The sequence below is a fragment of the Oreochromis niloticus genome, linkage group LG15, assembly GCF_001858045.2.
Source record: "Oreochromis niloticus isolate F11D_XX linkage group LG15, O_niloticus_UMD_NMBU, whole genome shotgun sequence".
NCBI lineage: Eukaryota > Metazoa > Chordata > Actinopteri > Cichliformes > Cichlidae > Oreochromis > Oreochromis niloticus.
The window spans coordinates 31,712,887-31,733,195 of NC_031980.2; the positions used below are offsets into that span (position 1 = coordinate 31,712,887).

The window sequence follows — 20,309 nt, forward strand, 5'->3', positions numbered from 1 at the left end:
GGCAGCTGTTGCCCGCGGGTTGCTGATGGTAGCACAGCAGTGATGGTTTGTGTTGTGTGAATCTGGTAGGAACTAAACATTATAGCACACTGCCTGCTTATGTTAAAATTAAGTCAGCATGGTACTCCAGTCCACATTGAGGCTTCTAATGTGACATTGTGGACATTGGTCAAAAGTTGTCCGCCATATTGGATGTGATGCAACTGCTGGTTGTTAGGGAAGCATGTCGTCGCCATCTCATTGGCAGTAGTTTGAGGTTGCTGAGTAAATCAGTTGCAGAGAAGATGCTGCACCAAAAATGAAATGAAAAGGGCTTGTCTTTTTCTTTCTTTAGCCATTTCATTTTTTAAGGCAGACTGTCTCCATTCTTGGTTTGTGTCACACTTTTCAGTTTCCCTACAGCTCAGAGAGCAGGTGGATAATGTTTGTGCACAAATCAAAGACTTCTAATCAAACCACAGCTGCAACAAGATTCTAGGGTCCAAAGCAATCATAAGGAGATTTCTATATATTTTTTCCTAGGAACTGGTGGTGACCACTCTGTAGGCTTTGGTGACTAGCCTTTTATTCACTATGTTGTCACCATGAATGTCACACATCCAAACTAGCAGATAAGCCAACATCACATGGTTAAAGCTGACATGTCTGCAAAACCATAACACGGCTCTTTCAGCCTGGTACAAAAAGGTGTTTTTCGATGCATCCTATAAACCTTCATACCAACTGGACTTCTCAGTCATGTTTGTGGTATTTGGTTCCTTGGTTCATAGATACTGCTTCACAGTCAAGGTTGCAAACGTTAGGTGATAACTTGGAACTCCACTCTGGTCTTGCTCCATTACTGATGCCAGTGTTGAATTAATAATCTGCACCTCTCACTGTGAGTAAGAGAATTGAATGTGTCAGGAATCCTCACAGCTTTGTGTGCTTTGTTAGTGAAGTGATAAATGAAAACAGGCCCAGAATAAATACAGTAAAATAAATTAATGTTTTTCATTTTTCCTGCTCGCACACAGATGGGCAGCTGGCAGTAAAGAGCTGAAGTGTATGATATTCAGTCACAGTGTATTACTATGTGTTATTACTGCTTTTAGCTTCTCAGATAAAGTCTCTGACCGAGCACAATGAGAGTGAAAGCAATCGAGTGCACAATCGAAAGAAAGAGGAACATCATTGTTGTCTTCCCTTTTCAGTCATGTTGGCTCACTTTGACCACAGTTTGCAGTTAGATAAAAAACCTTTGGGGAAAAAAAACAACAAAAAACGAGTAGAAGCTGTTTGTGATTGGAACGTGGATTGGCTCGTCACCACCAATACCCAGTCCAGCTTTTGTGGCTCAGTATCTGACCAATACCCAATGCAAGCCTCACATCAGCACATCTGGAGTACACAGCTACATACAGATTCTTTTAAGTGTAACAGTGAAAACAATGTCTTGATTGTATGGTCAGAATAAACCACCAGAGTGGAAGTTGTGACACCCGTGTCAAACAAGCTGTCGCGCAGCCCCTGCTACTCCTATTTCTCACAATCACACATTTACAGTTCACGTACTCCGATTATTTCCTGACACATTACCTACAGTCTATTTGTTCATCTCGAGGCTTCCATCTGATTGGTTCCTTTCAAGTCCTGTGCTTTCAGATTTGTCTAATTAAAAGCTAAAGTTATCCTCAAGTTGGCTTTTTAGGGAAAGTTTGGCATGTCACACAGTCCTGTTAGCATTACATCACTTTTTCTGAAAACGCTCAACTTTCTGTGGAAATGATGCCAAACACTCACTGAATACAAGGAGCTACAAAAGCAGCACTTTAGGTTATTTTGCTTTAATTCAGCATCGCGGAGCACAACGTCCGAGCAGCATTGAGGAGAGTGAACACAAGGAAAGCGGCGGGGCCAGACGGCATCACCGGCTGTCTGCTGCGCTGCTGTGCTGACCAGCTAGCAGGTGTGTTCACTTCCATTTTCAACAAGTCCCTGGCGAGGTCTGTGGTCCCCACATGCTTCAAAAGATCCACCGTCATCCCTGTGCCCAAGAACAGCAAACCCTCATCCCTGACGATTACCGGCCAGTTGCACTGACCTCGGTAGTAATGAAGGTGTGCGAGAGGCTGCTGAAGAACATCATCTCCTCCTCCATCCCAGACACCAGAGATCCGCTCCAGTTCACCTAGTGACCCAACAGATCCACAGAGGATGCCATCGCCCACGTCCTGCACACCACCCTCAGCCACGTGGACAAGAAACAGGGTAACTGTGAGAATGCTGTTTGTTGATTACACTTCAGCGTTGGCAAGACCAAGGAGCTAGTGGTGGACTTCAGAAGGAGTCAGCACAGAGACTACAAGCCCATTATCATCAATGGAGCTCTAGTGGAGAGGGTGCAGTCCTTCAAGTATCTCGGTGTCCACATCTCCTCAGACCTGACATGGTCTGCCCACATTCAGGTCCAGACCAAAAAGGCTAGGCAGCGCCTGTACCACCTACAACAACTGAGGAAGTTCAGGGTCTCTCCAGAGATCCTCAGGATTTTCTATACAGGCCCTGTGGAGAGCATCCTCACACAGAACATCACATCCTGGTTTGGGAACAGCTGTGTTAAAGACCAAAAAGCTCTTCAGAGAGTGATCCGTACAGTAGAACGCTGCTGCAGGATTGCTCTCCCCCCGCTTCAGGACACCTACACCAGGAGATGCTGGACTTGAGCAGCGCAGATACTGAAGGACCCATCCCGGCAACAAACTGTTCCAACTTCTGCAATCCGGTAGAACGTTCCGCATCATCCTGGCAAGGACAGAGAGACTCAAGAGGAGCTTCTATCCCCAAGCCATCTTGCAAACTTTTATGTGAATGGTGAAGTTAACAAACAAAACCACCGCTATTGGTCTGACACTAACCAACATTGGATGGATCCCTCCAAGACTGTTGGAATAACAAAAGTGATGGTTTGGTGTGGTATATGGGGTACAACGATAATGGGTCCATTCTTCATCAATGGAAACCTCAAGGCCACTGGATATTTGAAATTGCTACATGATGATGTGTTTCCCTCTTTATGCACTGAAGCTGGCACGTTCCCTGAGTTTTTCCAGCAAGATGGTGCACCACCACATTATGGGTGCCAGGTCCGAGCATTCCTAGATGAACAGTTTCCTGGAAAGTGGATTGGTCGTTGTGGGCCAGTTGAATGGCCCCCAAGGTCTCCCGATCTGACCCCCTTGGACTTTTATCTTTGGGGTCATCTGAAGGCAATTGTCTATGGTGTGAAGATATGAGATGTGCAGCACCTGAAACTACGGATACTGGATGCCTGTGCTGGCATTTCTCCTGCGGTGTTGCTATCAGTGTGTGAAGAGTGGGAGAAGAGGGTTGCATTGACAATCCAACACAATGGGCAGCACATTGAACACATTTTATAAGTGGTCAGAAACTTGTAAATAACTCATGAAAGAATAAAGTTATGTTGAAACCAAGCACACCATTGTTTTTCTTGTGACATTACCAATAAGTTTGATGTGTCGCATGGCCCTCTTCCTATTGAAAAAACAAAAGTTGTGTCCAAGATGGCCGACTTCTAAATGGTCACCACCCATCTTGAGGAGTTTGCCCCCTCACATATACTAATGTGCCACAAACAGGACTTTAATATCACCAACCATTCCCATTTTATTATGGTGTATCCATATAAATGGCCCACCCTGTGTATATTATATATAATGCCCCCCCACTCCACCCCTCCTTGCACAAGTCGAGGAGCGTGTCAGGTTATATTTCACTGTGTGTTATACTTGTATAACTATGCATGTGACGATTAAAGAACCTTGAACCTTTAATTCAGTGTTGTTTACCTACATGAAGACACGGTTGTGCGATGGGCTGATAAAGACTGAATATGCCCCTTCACTGGAAAACGGGCTCATAATCACATTGTGTAAATCAGCCCAGTGTTTTTCTTCCTACACTGTAGCATTGGATTTAAATTCCTCATCTGCTCTGCTGTCACAGTGGATTTAATTGGAGCCTCACCATTAAACTTGCATCACAGATACTTTTCTCTAAGGGTGCAGGTATTATAATGACAAGATAAAAACATCCAGTTAAATTTAGTTTTAGATTGGAGGTCAAAACAGACACAAAAAAAGAATTATTGCAGAAAATTCTCGTCTTACATTTTTCTCCTCTTATGTCTTAATAGCCTTCCACAAACACCTTATCCCAGTCACCGTCGTTCCACAAGCCTGCCGAAGCCAAGCCAAGCCACACGGCGACACCGAGCTCAGACTTCGGAGCCTCTCTGGGCAGCAAGGCGAAGGTGGAGCATGAGGAGTCGAGCTCCCAGCTGGAGGAGCTGAGGAGCCAGATGAAGGAGCTGCAGCTCACGGTGGAGCTGCTCAAGTCCCAGCAAATGTAAGGATACATGAGCCTGATAAGGTTTGAGGGCAGGACAGGAATGGAAAGCTAAAATTGTTCTTCAAGGTTCTGACCTTATAAAATAATAAAACATTGTTATTATAAATAAAACACACATAAATGTATGATTTACATCAATTTATTACAGCACTGCCAAACCCAATATACCACTGAAATGGTAATGCGTACTCCTGTCTCTCTGAATTAGCAATAGCTACCGTTTCTGTTGAGTCGATTTATCGCCTCAAGCATTTTCCAACCATCATTCCCTTTAAAACCATCCTGGCTTGTTATAATAAGTATTATAATATGCGTCTTTTGGATTCGGACCACATTAACTCCAAGTTCACTTAAGGCACTGAAAATGGTTATGAGGTGTGTTTAAAGGAAGAAAGTGTTTAGATATTTATGATTTTTGCTGCAAAGGTAGCCACATGCTAAGGTTGCACATCTCTGCTCGTTTATTTCCAGGAAGGAGATCGCTGAGCTTCGAGGAGAGCTGGATGAAGAAAGGCAAAAGCGTGTGTCCCTGCAGGTAGTATGGCTCGCAACTGAAACACACGCTGAGCTGTCCACATTCATTAGACCCATTAGTTTAGACAAATATTGATGCTTTTTGTGCACACATGAACAGCATCCATCTTTGTACACTAGTGACTTTCTACTGACTCAGAAATAGAAGTTCTATGTGATCACAGCTGGGACCGTCTAAATGTAACTGATTAGATCCACTAAATAATGAGTGAACACATGAATGCATGCAGTAATTAGTCATTGTGTGGATGCTTTAAGGCATCCACACTATTGAGTTCCTGTTTCTCTTTATTCTTTATTGTGTGAATGCCTCGAAGGGCATTCACACTATTGAGTTCCTGTTTCTCTTTATTGTGTGGATGCTGAAAGTCCCACAGTTTTCGCCGTTCAAATCTTAAAAAATTCTGCTATTTCTGCTAATGCCGGCTATGACTTTTGGTGCTCATAACTTCTATACTTTTTAAGATATTGAATTTTTTTTGCAATATTTTTGCCCATTGAAATAAATGGAACACATTATCAATGTGGTCACTTATTTCTGCTCGCCGGGCTGACCTGTGTTTTAGCTCAGTGAGATGAGCAGCCGTTCTCAGACTGGAAGGCCCGGGTTCAAATCCCGCTTAGGACAACAGTTTTTTCAGTTCATAGTTAAACTTTTTTTAACTCTTTTAAACACAAATTTAAGCATCTTCACCCCCTTTCAGCAAAATTTTCAGTTTTTTCTGCTGTTTTCAGAAAGAAACTTTTCAGCAGAAATTCTGCTCATTCACCGCTTTTCAGCGCAACGTTCTGCTTCTTTCTCTCTTTTCTGCAGAACTTTTTTTGTGAGGTGTTTGGCTCAGTGAGATGAGTAGCCGCCTTGAGACCAGGAGGGCCAGGTTTCACCACTTTTCAGCAAAAATTTCTCCGTCTTTACCCCTTTTCAGTAGAATTCTTTGCTTTTCACCACTTTTCAGCAAAAATTCGTGCTTCTTCACCTGTTTTCAGCAGAATTTTCAGTTTCTTCACCACTATACAACTTTTTGCAACTTTTCATCTTTTTCAGCTTTTCAGCAGACAGCTTCAGCGTTAAGGCACCCACACAGCATTTTCGCAGGAAATGCAAATTTTTCTAGTTCTTTATTATTCTAGTTGCTTCTGTACGTTTTTCGCCGTGGAACTACTCCCTTCAGTTTTCAGCCGATTTTCTCAGTTCAAACTCTAAACTGTTCTGCTCTTTCTGCTAATGCCGGCTATATCTTTTGGTGTTTTATTACTATTATACTTATTAAAATATTAAGCTTTTTTTCCTTTAATTTGTCCCATTGAAATGAATGGGAAACTTCCACAATTCTGCTAAAACTTGCTTGTTTTTGAAACCTCACAACTTCCTCATACTTTCACGTAGAAACTCCATTCAAACTTTAAAACGTTCTCAACTTATTGGGCTATTCATGTATGATTCAGCTTTTTCATATCTTCTTCGTCCTTTCGCAATCTTCTCTTCATGTCCGAACAACTTCTTGCTACTCGCTCAATTTCCACTCAATCTCCACAAATTATACATCAAAACGTAGGTATTTTTGCTGGCTTTCAGAAAATGTCACTATTAGGGCTGCACGATTTTGCATAAAATGAGAATCACGATTTTTTTGCTTAGAATTGAGATCACAATTCTCTCACGATTTTCTTTTCCAATATAAATAGTTATTGCACTTATTAACTGCACATCAACTTCGTAACAGTTGAGACTGAATATAAAAACAATAAATGAACATAAAAACAATACATGTCTCACATTTTGTCGTTGCCGCAAAACGTTGTACTGCTTGTAATTCCGTCTCCACCGTTGCTCGACACTGCGTGTATAGAGCAGGTAGTGCAACATTTGAAAAATAGTTGCGGGATGGCACTGTGTAGCGTTTGTCTAGGATGTTGATCATTTTCCTAAATCCCTCGTTTCACAGTGTTGATGGGAGCCATATCTTTAGCCAGGTGATAAGTGATAGCCTCTGTAATTTTTTTGTGCTTGCGGGAGTTCGACGGGTATGGGGAAGCGCTGTATAAGGTTCCCATTATTGATGTTTGGGTGGTTGACCGGGACGGATTTTCTCCTGTCACTTTCTTGGCCTTTACAGCTTCGTCATCTCTCACGTCCCCCTCGTTGTTTTATCCCTGCCAATTTTAGCAACCAGCCGGCTTCTGTATCACGTGGTATAAGGCTCCGCCCTTGTCATTTGTTGCGCAGGAAGAGTGAGCGCTTTTTTTCTTTTCTTTTTTAAAATTGTTGTCATTTGGAAATGAGATCGCACATAAGTATGAATTGAGATCGCGATTTTCTAATGATTAATTGTGCAGCCCTAGTTACTATCATTGTTGTGGGAGTTACAGAATTTTGGCAAATCTCCTCAGAGCAACACAAAGTCTGAAAACTCTCCATAGAAAGTCAATGGGGACTTTGTTCAAAATCACCGCTGGATTTCTCTAATGAGGCGTTTTTTCGAATCGCCATATCTCCTTAACGAAGAGAAGTTGAGACATGAGGCATATGCCAATATATCTTCAGACACTGCTGACGCTCACAATTCAAGAATTGTTTTCTCACCTATTACCATTTGGCCATGAATTACGTTTGTTTGAGTGTAGGAAATTCGTCCCTCGCTCAGATTTCTTAAGATTTCAAACTCTAAAAATGAAGCAACTTTTTCTTTCGTCATATCTTTTTGATGGATTTCCACAGAGACCTGAAAACTTCCATGATTGTCCACCAAAGCCTGCTGTATCTTACGGTGAAACAATGATATTGATGCTCCATATAGATTTAGAGCTAGAAAGCTTTGTTTGAGGGCAAGTCAAGGCAGTTTTCGCTTCTCCTCTACCCAGTTACAGTACATTACAAGTCATATATCTTTAATAATTCATATTTTAATTATAAATGGTCAACATTTGAAGATTCCCCCATGTCTTCTGAACAAAACGGTCTAAGAATAACAGTTCTAGCCCCTACGGTTAAGAAATTATGGCAATTTGTTTGAGGGGAATCCTCATTATGAAAAATAGACTGCAAAAATCCTGTCTCTCTCTGTGCTGCGTGTGTGTAAAAACAGGTGCACCTGTTTTGGCGGGAAAAAGTACACAGCCTCTCTGATTGGTGGATTCAAATGGAGCAGCTCCAGGCTGTTTGACCTAGAAACATGCAGGCAACACTATCCGGGATGACGTGACGAATCCTACTTCCGGGCCTAAAGTAGTCTGCGTTTAATATGGCTTTTGTGTTGTTAACATGTTTAATGTTTTGTATTTTCTTCTATTTAATCTCAAAAAGCTCCTAAAACAGTCAGTGATCACTGTTGACCTCCCTCGGCTTTTATTACTGCTAATCATTTATTTAAGCTCAGTTTTTAAAACCTTACAATGTAACTACAGCACAGCCCATGCAGCAGTATATGAATGACTAACCTCGTATTGTGGATGGATTATCTCACTTGTTCTCCTGGCTGAAGTTTAGTCCTTTTACAGCATCCTGCCATGCGATTACATTTGTTCCTGACCACCGAGAACACTCACGTTAACTTTTATCGAGTGGAAAAAAAGTTAGCTTGTTTATGTTATGCTAACATAGCTGTGTCGCTAGCGGTCACATAGCACATCATTATATACCAGCTAGCCAAACTTCAGTAACCCTACAAACATCACTGCTGTTTAGTTTTCTGTCTTCATTTATGTTGGAAGTTATAGCAGAGCTGTACGTTTGAATTTTTTTCCAAAACCCCGCAGTCAGAACATGCTATATTGTATTTAGATAGCAGGAAGTTAGCTCGCTAGCTTCTAACTTCTAACGCCGTTAAATGTCATAAATTCCATTTTCATGGATGCCTGGATGTTAAACTCAATTTTGTTACACCTGGTAGAGCAGAACACTGATCATTTTATTAAAGATGAAAGACTTTAGACAGTTTTTCAACTCTCAGTAATGCCACAGTGATCGTTTGATATATGGACCTGCAGCGGAGTTTAGGCCCAGACACGGCCAGTGACGTCAGACTGAACAACCGGGCCCCTGTTCACTTCCTGCTCTTTCTGTGTGTGTGTGAGAGAGAGAGAGAGAGAGAGAGAGAGAGAGAGAGAGAGGGAGAGAGAGACCCTTTTTTGGCAGCATCTCATTGTAGGATTTAAATTGAATATAGTTAGACTGGTTGACTGGATTAGATCCTGTGTGTATGTCTCTGTGCATTTGTTTCCATATGTGTCCATATTTTTAATTGTGTGTATCTCCTGGTTGTTGTTGTTATTATTATGTTTTTTTGGCTAATCTTTCACAATTGAGCAAGTACATTTGGGGGAACTTAACAATGTTCAGCATTTTTTCAGCTGTCCATTTTGCTTTTCCAATATTTCTACTTAAGTTATTACTGTTCTGCTAAATCATAGTATTTCTGCTACTTTTCAGTATTTGTGATAAATACAGTTTTTTTGCTAAATCATGCCATTTCTGCTATTTTATAGGATTTGTGCTAAATATAGTATTTCTGCTTAATTATAGTATTTCTGCTTAAACATAGTATTTCTACTAAATATAGTATTTTTGCTTAATCATAGTATTTCTATATATTTCTGCCAGCTCCCCAGGCAGCCAATCCTCTGTGAGGACTGTAACATATATCTGGGCCTTCATGGCTTCCCAGCCAGCCAATTATATCTGAGGGCTGGGACATTCAAATTTGCATATCGGGGCCTTCACGGCTTCCCAACCAGCCAATCATCTGTGAGAGCTGGTACATATAAATTTGCATATTGGGGCCTTCATGGCTTCGAAGCCAACCAATCAGCTAAGTCATATATCTCTAATAAGTCATATTTTTATTTTAAATGGACAACACTTGACGATTCCCCCATCTCTTCTGAACAAAACGGTCTAAGAATGACAGTTGTAGCCCCTACGGTTAGGAAATTATGGTCATTTGTTTGAGGGGAATCCTCAATATGAGAAATAGACTGCAAAAAGCCGGTCTCTCTCTGTGTGTGCTGTGTGTGTAAAAGCCTGCACCTGTTTTGGCAGGAAAAAGTACACAGACTCTCTGATTGGTGGATTCAAATTGAGCAGCTCCAGGCTGTTTGACTGACCTAGAAACATACAGGAAACACTGTATGTACAGCCCCTGTTTGTTCATGCGCTGCTGCTGCTGCTGCTGTGTGTATGTGTGTATGTGTGTGTGTGTGTGTGTGTGTGTGTGTGAGACAGAGAGAGAAAGAGAAAGAGACCCTTTTTTGGGAGCATGTCATTGTAGGATTTAAATTGAATATATTCAGACTGGTTGACTGGAATAGGTCGTGTGTGTGTGTGTGTGTGTCCCTCTGTGCATTTGTGTTTCCATATGTGTCCATATTTGTAATTGTGTGTATCTGCTGCCTGTTATTTCTCTTTTTAAAATTTCAGCCAATTTTTCACAATTGAACAAGTACATTTGAGGAACTTAACCATGTTCAGCATTTTTTCAGCTGTCCATTTTGCTTTTCCAATATTTCTACTTAAGCTATTACTATTCTGCTAAATCATAATATTTCTGCTACTTTTCAGTATTTGTGTTCAATACAGTATTTCTGCTAAATCATACTATTTCTACTATTTTATAGCATTACTGATAAATCATAGTATTTCTGCAAAATGAAAATATTTTAACCAAATTATAGTATTTCTGCTAAAACATAGTATTTGTGCTAAATCAGTATTTCTGCTAAATCAGTATTTCTGCTAAGTCATATTATTTGTGCAAATCATAGTATTTGTGGTAAATCATAGTATTTCTGCTCAATCATAGTTTTTGTGCCAAATTATAGTATTTCTGCTCAATCAGAGTATTTCTGGTATATTGTAGTATTTTTTCTAAATCATAGTATTTCTGTAATGTTTAAGTGTTTTTTGCTAAATATAGTATTTCAGTTATCTTATAGTATTTCTCCTTAATTCTTGCATTTCTGAGAAGTTATCATGTTTCTGCTAAGTTACAATATTTCTGCTAAGCTCAGCTATGTTATTGTATTTCTGCCAAGTATTATGTTTCCTCTAAGTTATTGCAGTTCTGCTAAGTAATTACATTTTTGCTAAGTTCTTATGCTTCTGCAAAGTTATTACAATTTTTACAACTTTTCAGCTTATTTAGCTATTTTCAGCAGACAGCTTCAGCGTCACAGCATCCACACAGCATTTTTGCAGGAAATGCAAATTTTTCTAGTTGTTTATTAATGTCAAGTCCTGCTGATGGTAAAACACCAAAGCACTCCAGTCTGTGCCGTCTTCATTAAACATCAGTACCAATTGAATATTTTTGCTCAAAGCACATAATGCTCTTTTTGCACATTCAGCCCTGAGGCAGTGTTTCATTTTGCAGCCTATGCGTTGGCATGTGTTTCAAGTGTCCTTGGTGTATTACCAGCAGCAGATTATTTCCCCTTCCTTCCTGGCTAACACTCACACGTTAATGAAAGACGTTAAAAAAAAAACTGGCTGCATTTATTAGTTTTGAAGATTTCATCCCTGCAGCATCATTCGCACAGTTATTAGTGTGAATGCTTGTAAAAGCATTCACAGTATTGTTCTTCTAATCTTTATTAGTGTGAATGCTTGTAAAAGCATTCACAGTATTGTTCTTCAAATCTTTATTAGTGTGAATGCTTGTAAAAGCATTCACAGTATTGTTCTTCTGTTTCTTTATTATTATTAGTGTGAATGCTTGTAAAAGCATTCACAGTATTGTTCTTCTATTCTTTATTATTATTTCACATTCCGTACGTTTTTTGGACACTAACTCCTTCAAAACCGTTCAACTTAGAAAAACCATTCAAACACCGTTAGATTCCTCTTCTTTTGGAATGGTGTGCTTCTATTTTTCTCATTTTTAACATTTATATTTTTAATTTTATTCAACTTTTTTCAACAAAAATTTCCCATGTATTTCAATGGGGAGACCCTTCAAATTCTCATTCAACTTACTCATTTTTAAACTGTATCTACTTCCACATACGTTGACGTAGATCCACCATTCAAACTTTAAAACGAAGACAAGACATTCAACTATTCAACTTGTATTTATCTTTTCGATATCTATTATAATTTTTTTTCAGTTCCAGTTTAAGTTTCATGATGTTTTTTCAGCCGTTTCAGAGTTTATAATGGGTGTGTATGGGACGGAATGTTGGGGCTAGAGTGAAACAGCTCAACTGCTAGAGTGAGAGGAGCAAAAAAATTAATCTTAAAATATTTTTTAAAACTGCTGCTGTGTCCGCAGCGTTTGCTCTACAGGTATGATTTTACCCTCAAAATGTAGCCATCGCTGTCCTCTTTCATCCAATGTGTTTATTATTGTACTAGGTGTTATGGTTCTGTCATAAATGTCACCAATGTGCAGCCTCCTCCGTCCAACTCCTCCATAGACTCTAATGTTAAATTGGCTCAGAAAGTTCCTTTGAGAATCAGAAGAGCAGGCTGTCTTTACACTGTCACCACGTCCATATAATAAACTCCACAGACATGAAAACTGAGAATTTGGTAGACTGGACATTGCTGGCACTCACGGTGAAAGAATTTTGTCAATACGACCTATACTTTTCATTTGGGAAGGATTTGTTTGGGCCTGACTTTTCAGTTCATTTTAAACAGCTAAAGTGAGGTGCATGTCTGTGCATCATCTTAAACACTTCTCTTTCAACTGCTGCTGTGTCCACAGTGTTTGCTCTACAGCCATCATTTTACCCTCAAAACGAAGCCATCATTCTTCTCTTTCCAACACCGTGTCTTTCAAAGCTCAGAGATGTAAACTTTTTAAACTGTGTGGATCCAAGTGGAGGGATCACATTTTAGTTATTCAGTTATTCAAAAAATATGAACTTTTAATATTCATTCAGATGTTTCCTGACTCTAAATTGTCTTTTCTCATTTCGTAGGTTTTTCTAATTTACAATTAAAACATTTTCAACTATTTTCCAACTTCTTCTCTGTGGATTTTAGCTTTTAGCAGTTCAGCACTTTTTTTTCAGGCGAAACTTTCTACAGTTTTCATCTCATTCAAAATTTTTAAGTCAAAATTCAGCAATTAATTTATTTCAGTGCATATATTCAGATTCAAGCATTCACACTGCAGTTTCTTCAGAAAATGCACTTTCTAGTTTTCAAATGCTGCTGTGTCCACAGTGTTTGCTCTACAGCCATCATTTTACCCTCAAAACATCGCCATCGTTCTTCTCTTTCCAACAGCGTGTCTTTCAAAGATCAGAGATGTAAAGTTTTTAAAACTGTGTGGATCCAAGTGGAGGGATCACATTTTAGTCATTCAGTGATTCAAAGAATATGAACTTTTATTATTCATTCAGATGTTTTCTGACTCTAAATTTTCTTTTCTCATTAGGTTTTTCTAATTTACATTTTAAACATTTTCAGCTCTTTTCCAACTTGTTCTGTGTGGATGTCAGCTTTTAGCAGTTCAGCACTTTTGTTTTCAGGTTAAAATTTCTGTACTTTTCATCTCATTCAACATTTTTAACTTAAAATTCAGCAATTAATTTATTCCAGTGCATTTATTCAGATTCAAGCATTCACACTGCAGTTTCTTCAGAAAATGCACTTTTTAGTTGCAGTTACTTTTCTTTACATGTGTAGAGGGGGAAAAAAACAGAAGGCTGTTTTTTTCCCCTCTACACATGTAAAGAAAAGTAACTGTTTAATAACACATTAAGCCCTTAAGGGACACACTACACCAGCTATACACATAACAGTTACTGTCTGTCCTGAGTTGTCCCATCAGCTCGTAAAAGCATGTGTTGTGTAATGTGTTTGCTAACTCTAAGCTCAGATTATTCAGAGTTGTGTTTATGATTCTTATTCTGCCCTCGCACTTAACTAGGCAGACAGACAACCATCATCCCATGTAGAAAAACCACACCGTTGTTCCTTTCTGGTGGATTTATTTGATTGGATGCATAGCATGGCTTTGTTGAAATACATGAATGGATGAATGGTAAAACTGTAAACAAACACAAAATATCACGTGTGAGCTGACATAAGCAAACATTCTTACAATTGGAAGATGCTATGACCTGTTACTATGCAAAGCAGAACGAAACAAGCTAACAAGCTAACGTTAGCGGTTAGCTAGCACTAATTAGCGTCTAGGCTAATGACTAATAAAGCACATTATTGAGTGAATTTACTCTGTCAAAATATCACAAACAACTCACGGCAGTTAGTGCTGAACATTCACTGGTAAAACATAACATTACTGCCAACTTACAGACTGTGCTGGCTTAAGAGGCAGCATAGGCAGGCACAGGAGTAGCAAACCGTCCTCCCGTTAGACAGGAAGTAATGAGAAGTAGCACTTCCGGTAGGATGTCAAAATAAAATGAACAGTGTACCAGAAACAAATAAAGATTGCATGAACTTATATAACACTACATAACATGAGAGGTGACTCTTAAGGAGCCAGAACAATTCTTCTCGGCTCCAGTTTGAGCTTCAGATAATGAAAGTAAGTGTTTGGGATGGATCATCATCATTTGGGCCTTTTTTTCAGTGCTAATGACAAAAAGCACCTGCAACGAACAGTGTTTATCGTTAAAACAGGTCGGTTATTCAGCGAACGCGTTTAAGTTGCATCGTAGGAACTGTGGGATCCAGGATGTTGGAGGTGAAACTTGTGTCTAGTGTAACTTGCGTGGTGTTTAATCCCACACATTGTGCTTTCATGTCAGTACAGGAGGATGGTGCAAATAGATGATGGGGAGCAACAATGGTCAGAGCTCATTGCTAGTAGTTTGCCAGTTTAATGAATTCTGGGTTTTTCCCCGATCCTGTCAGGAATTCTGTCTTAAACAGACATCATGCTCTCTGAGCATCATGCTCTCTGAGCATGATGTCTCATCTAAGCATGAGAGAGACAGTAGTAGAGATGGTCTTTCTGTTAGCTGGTTTCATTATAAATTTCAGGCTGATGTTTCACCAGGTGAGCAGCTACCTGATGGATCCTTTTTTTTTTTTTTTTCTTAAAAAACAAGTTCTGTGCAGAAGGTCAAGAATGAATGTTTAAATCATTCACTTAAAATCGAAGAAAGAAAACTGATGACCGAGGATAAGCCTCTAGGCTAACTACGCTCCCTGACTGTTGTGAACAGATTCAGCGTCCGTGTGCTGCTCATGTTAAACTGAGAGGTTTAAAGTGGGTCCACTCTGCCCGGCCGACATTTCCGTCTTCAACAGGGCACCAATATAAATCGCATCACAGGAGGAGGAGTCCCCCGCAGAGAGCCCCACGCAGGCTCAGACTTCCATACAGAGAAACATAACTGCAGATTAGTTTAAGGTCCCCTGCAGTTAACTTCAGCTTCCACCTCAGCTTCCTCATTCTCGTCAAAGACGTTAGCCGTGCGGCTCAGGTTGTCCTCCGGCTCGTGCTTTCATTGTCATTCAATTCTCCTAATCCCCACCAGTGGAAAAGCCCCACAACAGGATGCCACTGTACCTCACAGCAGGGATAATCATAATGACTGACTCACGAGCTCAATCTACTCTGGCAAATCGAATATGGCTGCAGCGCCTTTTCAGTGCGATACGGGGCGAAACATTATGACCAATCACTTAATTTCAAGTTATTTTGAATACCTGCACTCTGCGTGACCTCAGGAGGTCTCTGGTATCGGCTCATTCGCAGCATGTCATGTAAAGTCCTGCAGAACATGAGCCATAAAATGGGAGAAATCATTGTGAAAGTCACAAATCTGCTCTAACAGTAAGGAGTGTTCCCGGTGAACGGCTGTGGAATTGAACCAATTTGAAATCAGATGACCCTGCCTCTTTCTCCACCAGTACAAACATGGTGCTACATTTGTAGCATTGGTAACATGTTTTTGGCCTTGTTGGAGAGCTGTGCACAGTGTTGTTCCATAGTTCCTCTCTCTGCATAGCCAAACAGCTACTTCAGTGGACACAGTGTAGCTCCAAGCATCCCCACCCTACACACCAACTGTAAGAAGTTTATTTTTTCTTCACAGATGGAGATCGAGAAGCTGAAGCGAACCATCCACTCGACGTGAAACTCCTTGATCTAATCAACGGCAGTCCTCAGGGTCAGCTGCTGGCCTGCTTGTCGACCAACAGGAAAGCAGGAGGGCAGCGACGTATGGATGGTCGAATGGACGGAGAGAGGGTGGAGAAATGCACCCACCTCAAGCACAATCCTTGTTCAGTGATCTACAAAAACAAACAAACTCACTCTCCATATTTGTAAGATTCACATTTTGCACATAAGATTTTTTTCAAGCTAGGTGTAAGTTACAGATGTATATGTTTCTCTCTCTTTTCTTACTTTTTTTTTTTTTATTTTGCCAATACAAAAAGAAAAAAAAAAACTGAGGCCTTACTTCAAACTACTGCGCTGGACTCACAACTCTGCTGCTCTGGCTCTTTCCCAATCACTCCGGCGTTCCTTGAACTCCTCAGGGATGCTCTCAGTACTACTGACTTTGTGTAAAGCAGAGGGTGCTCGTTTTCCTCGCCTAATTTCTTTTTGTTTTTTTATAGTGCACAAAAATTGATTTTAAACAGATTTGATTATTTGAGTTTTCATCTTCAGATTAAAATGCGTTTTTCTTTCATGCACGGTGCGCGTCAGCACAGCGCCACCACATGGCTGCAGCGTGTCAGAGCAAGCTCTCGCTTTCCTTTTTTTGTTGTCTTTTGATGTTTTCTAGCATTCCTACCCAGGATAACACTACTGTGCCTGTTTCAGAAAAAAACAAACAACAAAACAATATTAAATGTTTGTAATGGGACCTGGAATATTTGCATCATGATATTGTATATCTATATTTTTAAATCTACTGACACGCCTAGTCAAATATTAAGTAGAGGGCCTCTTCTATGCTGGCTCTTCTATTTTTGTGAGACTGTTTTCAGCTTTTGGGAATGTTCTCAGAAATTCAGAAACCCAGAGTCATAAAATGCAAGAGCGAGGAAGGAGGGACTGCAGTCTTCTGAAAAGGTCGCCTCATTACGATCATCTCTGCTACTCACTCGCTTGTGTGTTCATAGTTCTCTCCCATCCCTGTCATTTCTACCTCTGGCTTCCTTACTCTCATCCATCTTTGTTTCCTGCTGAATCGTCTGGTGTCTTTTTGCTCAGCCGACTACCCCCTCCCTCTTATGTTTAATCTACAACTCCACATTCCAGATACATGGGTTAAACTAACTGGAAGAACATAATGAAGCGGCGAAATTCACTCACATCCGTTTTGTTTTGTTTGTGTTTTTGGGGGGGGGGGGGTTTTGTTTTTTTTAATCGTCTGATGATAAAACACCGCTGAAGAATGAGATTATCCTGGTGGAAACTGGTGCGATATGTGTCACCTAGTGTGTTTTTAGCCATGTTAGCATGGATGATGGCGATAAGTGTCATGCAGCTTGATCTGTAATGTTTCAGCAGACTAAAAGTTACATGCATTGATTCCACCAGATTTGCACTACCATGATTTGAACTAGTAGTTGGAGGCCAAAAGGCCAAACTCAGTCAGTTCTAACTGGAAGTTGAATTTATTTATTCATAGGAGTATATTTCTTCCATAATTTGGGTCCACTTGTCCCTGCAGGGATCATTATAACAAAACATTTTTGTGGAGTTGGGAGGTGCACCATCCATAGTTTCATGATTCACTGAATGTTTGAGTACAGAAATCATCTGAGTCATGAAACCTTTGCACACTGTGTGAAATGGAAATTAAAAACAAAATGCAGAAGAGCGCAAAAACAGCATCAAATGTTGAAACTGAGAACCTTTTTTAAAAGTACTTTATGTCCATGAGTACTTCTTGTAGTTTTGCCTCTGTACACTATCACAGTGGATTTTAAATCAATTAATAAAGTTTTTTAACAAGAGTTTTGGCTTAATTGGAATTTCTATGAAGTAAAGTTTACATATACAGCTACTAGCCATGTCAACTCTCGTACACTGTGCACTGATCAAAGAAGAAGAGGTAATGCAACCCAGTGACAAACATGGCCCTTTCTCAGCTTATTTAAAATTCATTGCTGGTATCAAATTTAAAAGGAGCTTGTAATTTAAAAAACCCCCCCAGATTTCTCAGTTTTAACATTTCATGTATTATATTGTTTGAACTGTTTGCAGCTGAGTTCAAATTGGCTGTGATAAATATTGGCACCTTCAAAGATTGAGGCAATGGTTCTCAGCTGGAAAAGGTGGGGGATGTCCAGCTCCAGTTTGGGAATGAGTGTGCCTTTGTAACTCGGGGTCTTATTCATGAATGGAGATTAATAAGGTAGAGGTAGGATGAGGAGCTCAATCATTTGAGAGGGCGCACTGCTCCAAGCAGAAAGTAGGCAGTTGAGGTGTTTTGAGCAGTCGGGCTGATGTCTGTCATCATACTGCTTACGCTCTAGCTCCATTCTGTAGCCCTGACTCTCACAATGTTCAACAGCTTATCTTAGAAACAGAGAGCAGCACAGTACCAAGTGCATCCACCTCTGGCTTCACTGCAAGTTACAGGGATGTTTAAATCCCGACACTCATAAGTTTTGTTTCCAGGTTAGATGTTCCACATTGTGCTACCACAAGGACAAAAACCTGTTACTGTTGTTTGTATCTTTGTCTTAATGTTGTTGTACTTATCTCACAAATGTCTTAAAAAAACATCTCTTTGTACTTTGAAGTCTTTGCCGGGCCTGATTCTGTGTGCAAATGCTCGACTGTAACTGTCCATGATTGTGTAGGAGAAAAATCTAAGCCCCACAGTAGCCATTTTGATGCTTTGCATCTGACCTCAGTGGTCATCCACTCACACAATACATGGATGCCTGACTTTGAACAAGCGTGGCTCTTAATGCAGTGTGGCCAGGCAATAGGCTAATGTGGGAAACGAGAGGGGACGTTTTAGGTGATGGCTCTTTACGCAACATCTGTAATATGACTTATGCATATTTTACATTCCAGAGTTTGACACCAAGAAAATAAGAAATCTGTGCACATTTATAACATATTTTCAAGTGATTTTGTTTACAAGAGCTGTATCCTTGCATGAGCTGAGATTCTTTGCAAAAATGAATAAACATCATCTTTATTTACTGTCACAGATTCTTCCCTTTTCTTTTTTTGTCTCTGCTTTTGAAATCGTATTTCACTTAAAAGTTTGCATGGACCCACAACAACCCTGAGACCTTTTCATGCTTGAGTTCTTTAAAACATTCTGGGAAATATTGAGTGGAAAATATTGACCGCTCACTGAGAGAGAGTCGGTGAGTTTTCTGAGGAAATGCAGCTCCCAGTGAAATTATCCTCAGCTGACAGATTCTGTCTATAATAGTAGGTCTACTATTGAGTGTGTGCGTTTAAATATGCAAGTGTGCTCTTGGTGGGTTTAAATAATAGGATATTGTAGACATAAGTGTGGAGTTTGGAGACACAGGATAAAAATTTAAATTTCTAATGTTGCCTCAAGACATCGACTCTGAACTCCGGCACAAGTTCGTGTTTATGTTAGTTTACGGCTGCTGTCCTTTTGCTGTTGCGAAAATCTAGAAATCCAGGTGCACACGACCTGTCTTTAATTCATTAAGGCCAGCTTGATTCAGAAAAGTACCAGACGCTTAAACATTTCCATTACATTTCTTATTTTTGTTCATCCATCCAATCTGACACCAGTATATCACATTTATCACACAATCATCAGACCAAAAAAAACAAAAAGGTTTAATTCAGGTCATTACTGTGTCATATAGGCAACATACTGCTGTTCAGGACCTGAGGACAAGTCACTCTGAGGCTATCGGTGTACACTGAACCAAGTGACCAAACGGCTACTGATAGGGTTGAATTGTCATCCTTTGAGACAGAACTGCACGACAGAGAAAAAAAACAGCATAATGAGACACCTAATAACACCTAATCTTTCAGCCCTGGTTTGGTTTGCATTCACACTTCTATATCAGGGCTCATTTGGCTGTATTATCTGAGTGGTGATATCTATCATACAGGAGAACACTGCAGTGGCTTCCTGCACCTTAACAACGGATATACATATAAGTGACTGACAAGGTTGCGGTGGTGAGCAAAGCAACCATTATGGCTGGTATACTGGCACCTTTAGTCCATCACACCTTACTGCAGTGTTGTCCTAGAGATGGCTAGTGGCTGGAACATGGGTGTATGAGAGCTCAGTCAGCACTCCTCCTTGCTGGGTGGTAGAGCAGGCCACCTACTAATCAGAAGGTTGGCGGTTCAATCCCAGTCTGCATGCAAAATATCTTTGGGCAAGATAATAACTCATAGTTGCTCTCCGATGCATCTATTGGAGTATTAATGTGTGTGAATATTAGATAGAAAGCACTT

At 40.1% G+C, this 20,309-nt stretch overlaps 1 protein-coding gene across 2 annotated transcripts in view; it reads left to right on the forward strand.

Annotated features, from left to right (window-relative positions):
* The window catches only part of cd2ap (CD2-associated protein), an 82,967-nt gene extending 64,284 nt beyond the window's left edge, over positions 1-18,683 (forward strand). For both annotated transcript variants that reach the window (XM_005465337.4, XM_005465338.4), the window contains exons 17-19: positions 4,196-4,407; positions 4,882-4,945; positions 15,964-18,683. In XM_005465337.4, the coding sequence (XP_005465394.1) occupies positions 4,196-4,407; positions 4,882-4,945; positions 15,964-16,005 (318 nt within the window). In that variant the 3' untranslated portion in view covers positions 16,006-18,683. The remainder of the gene's footprint in view (positions 1-4,195; positions 4,408-4,881; positions 4,946-15,963) is intronic.
* Positions 18,684-20,309: the final 1,626 nt, after the last annotated feature.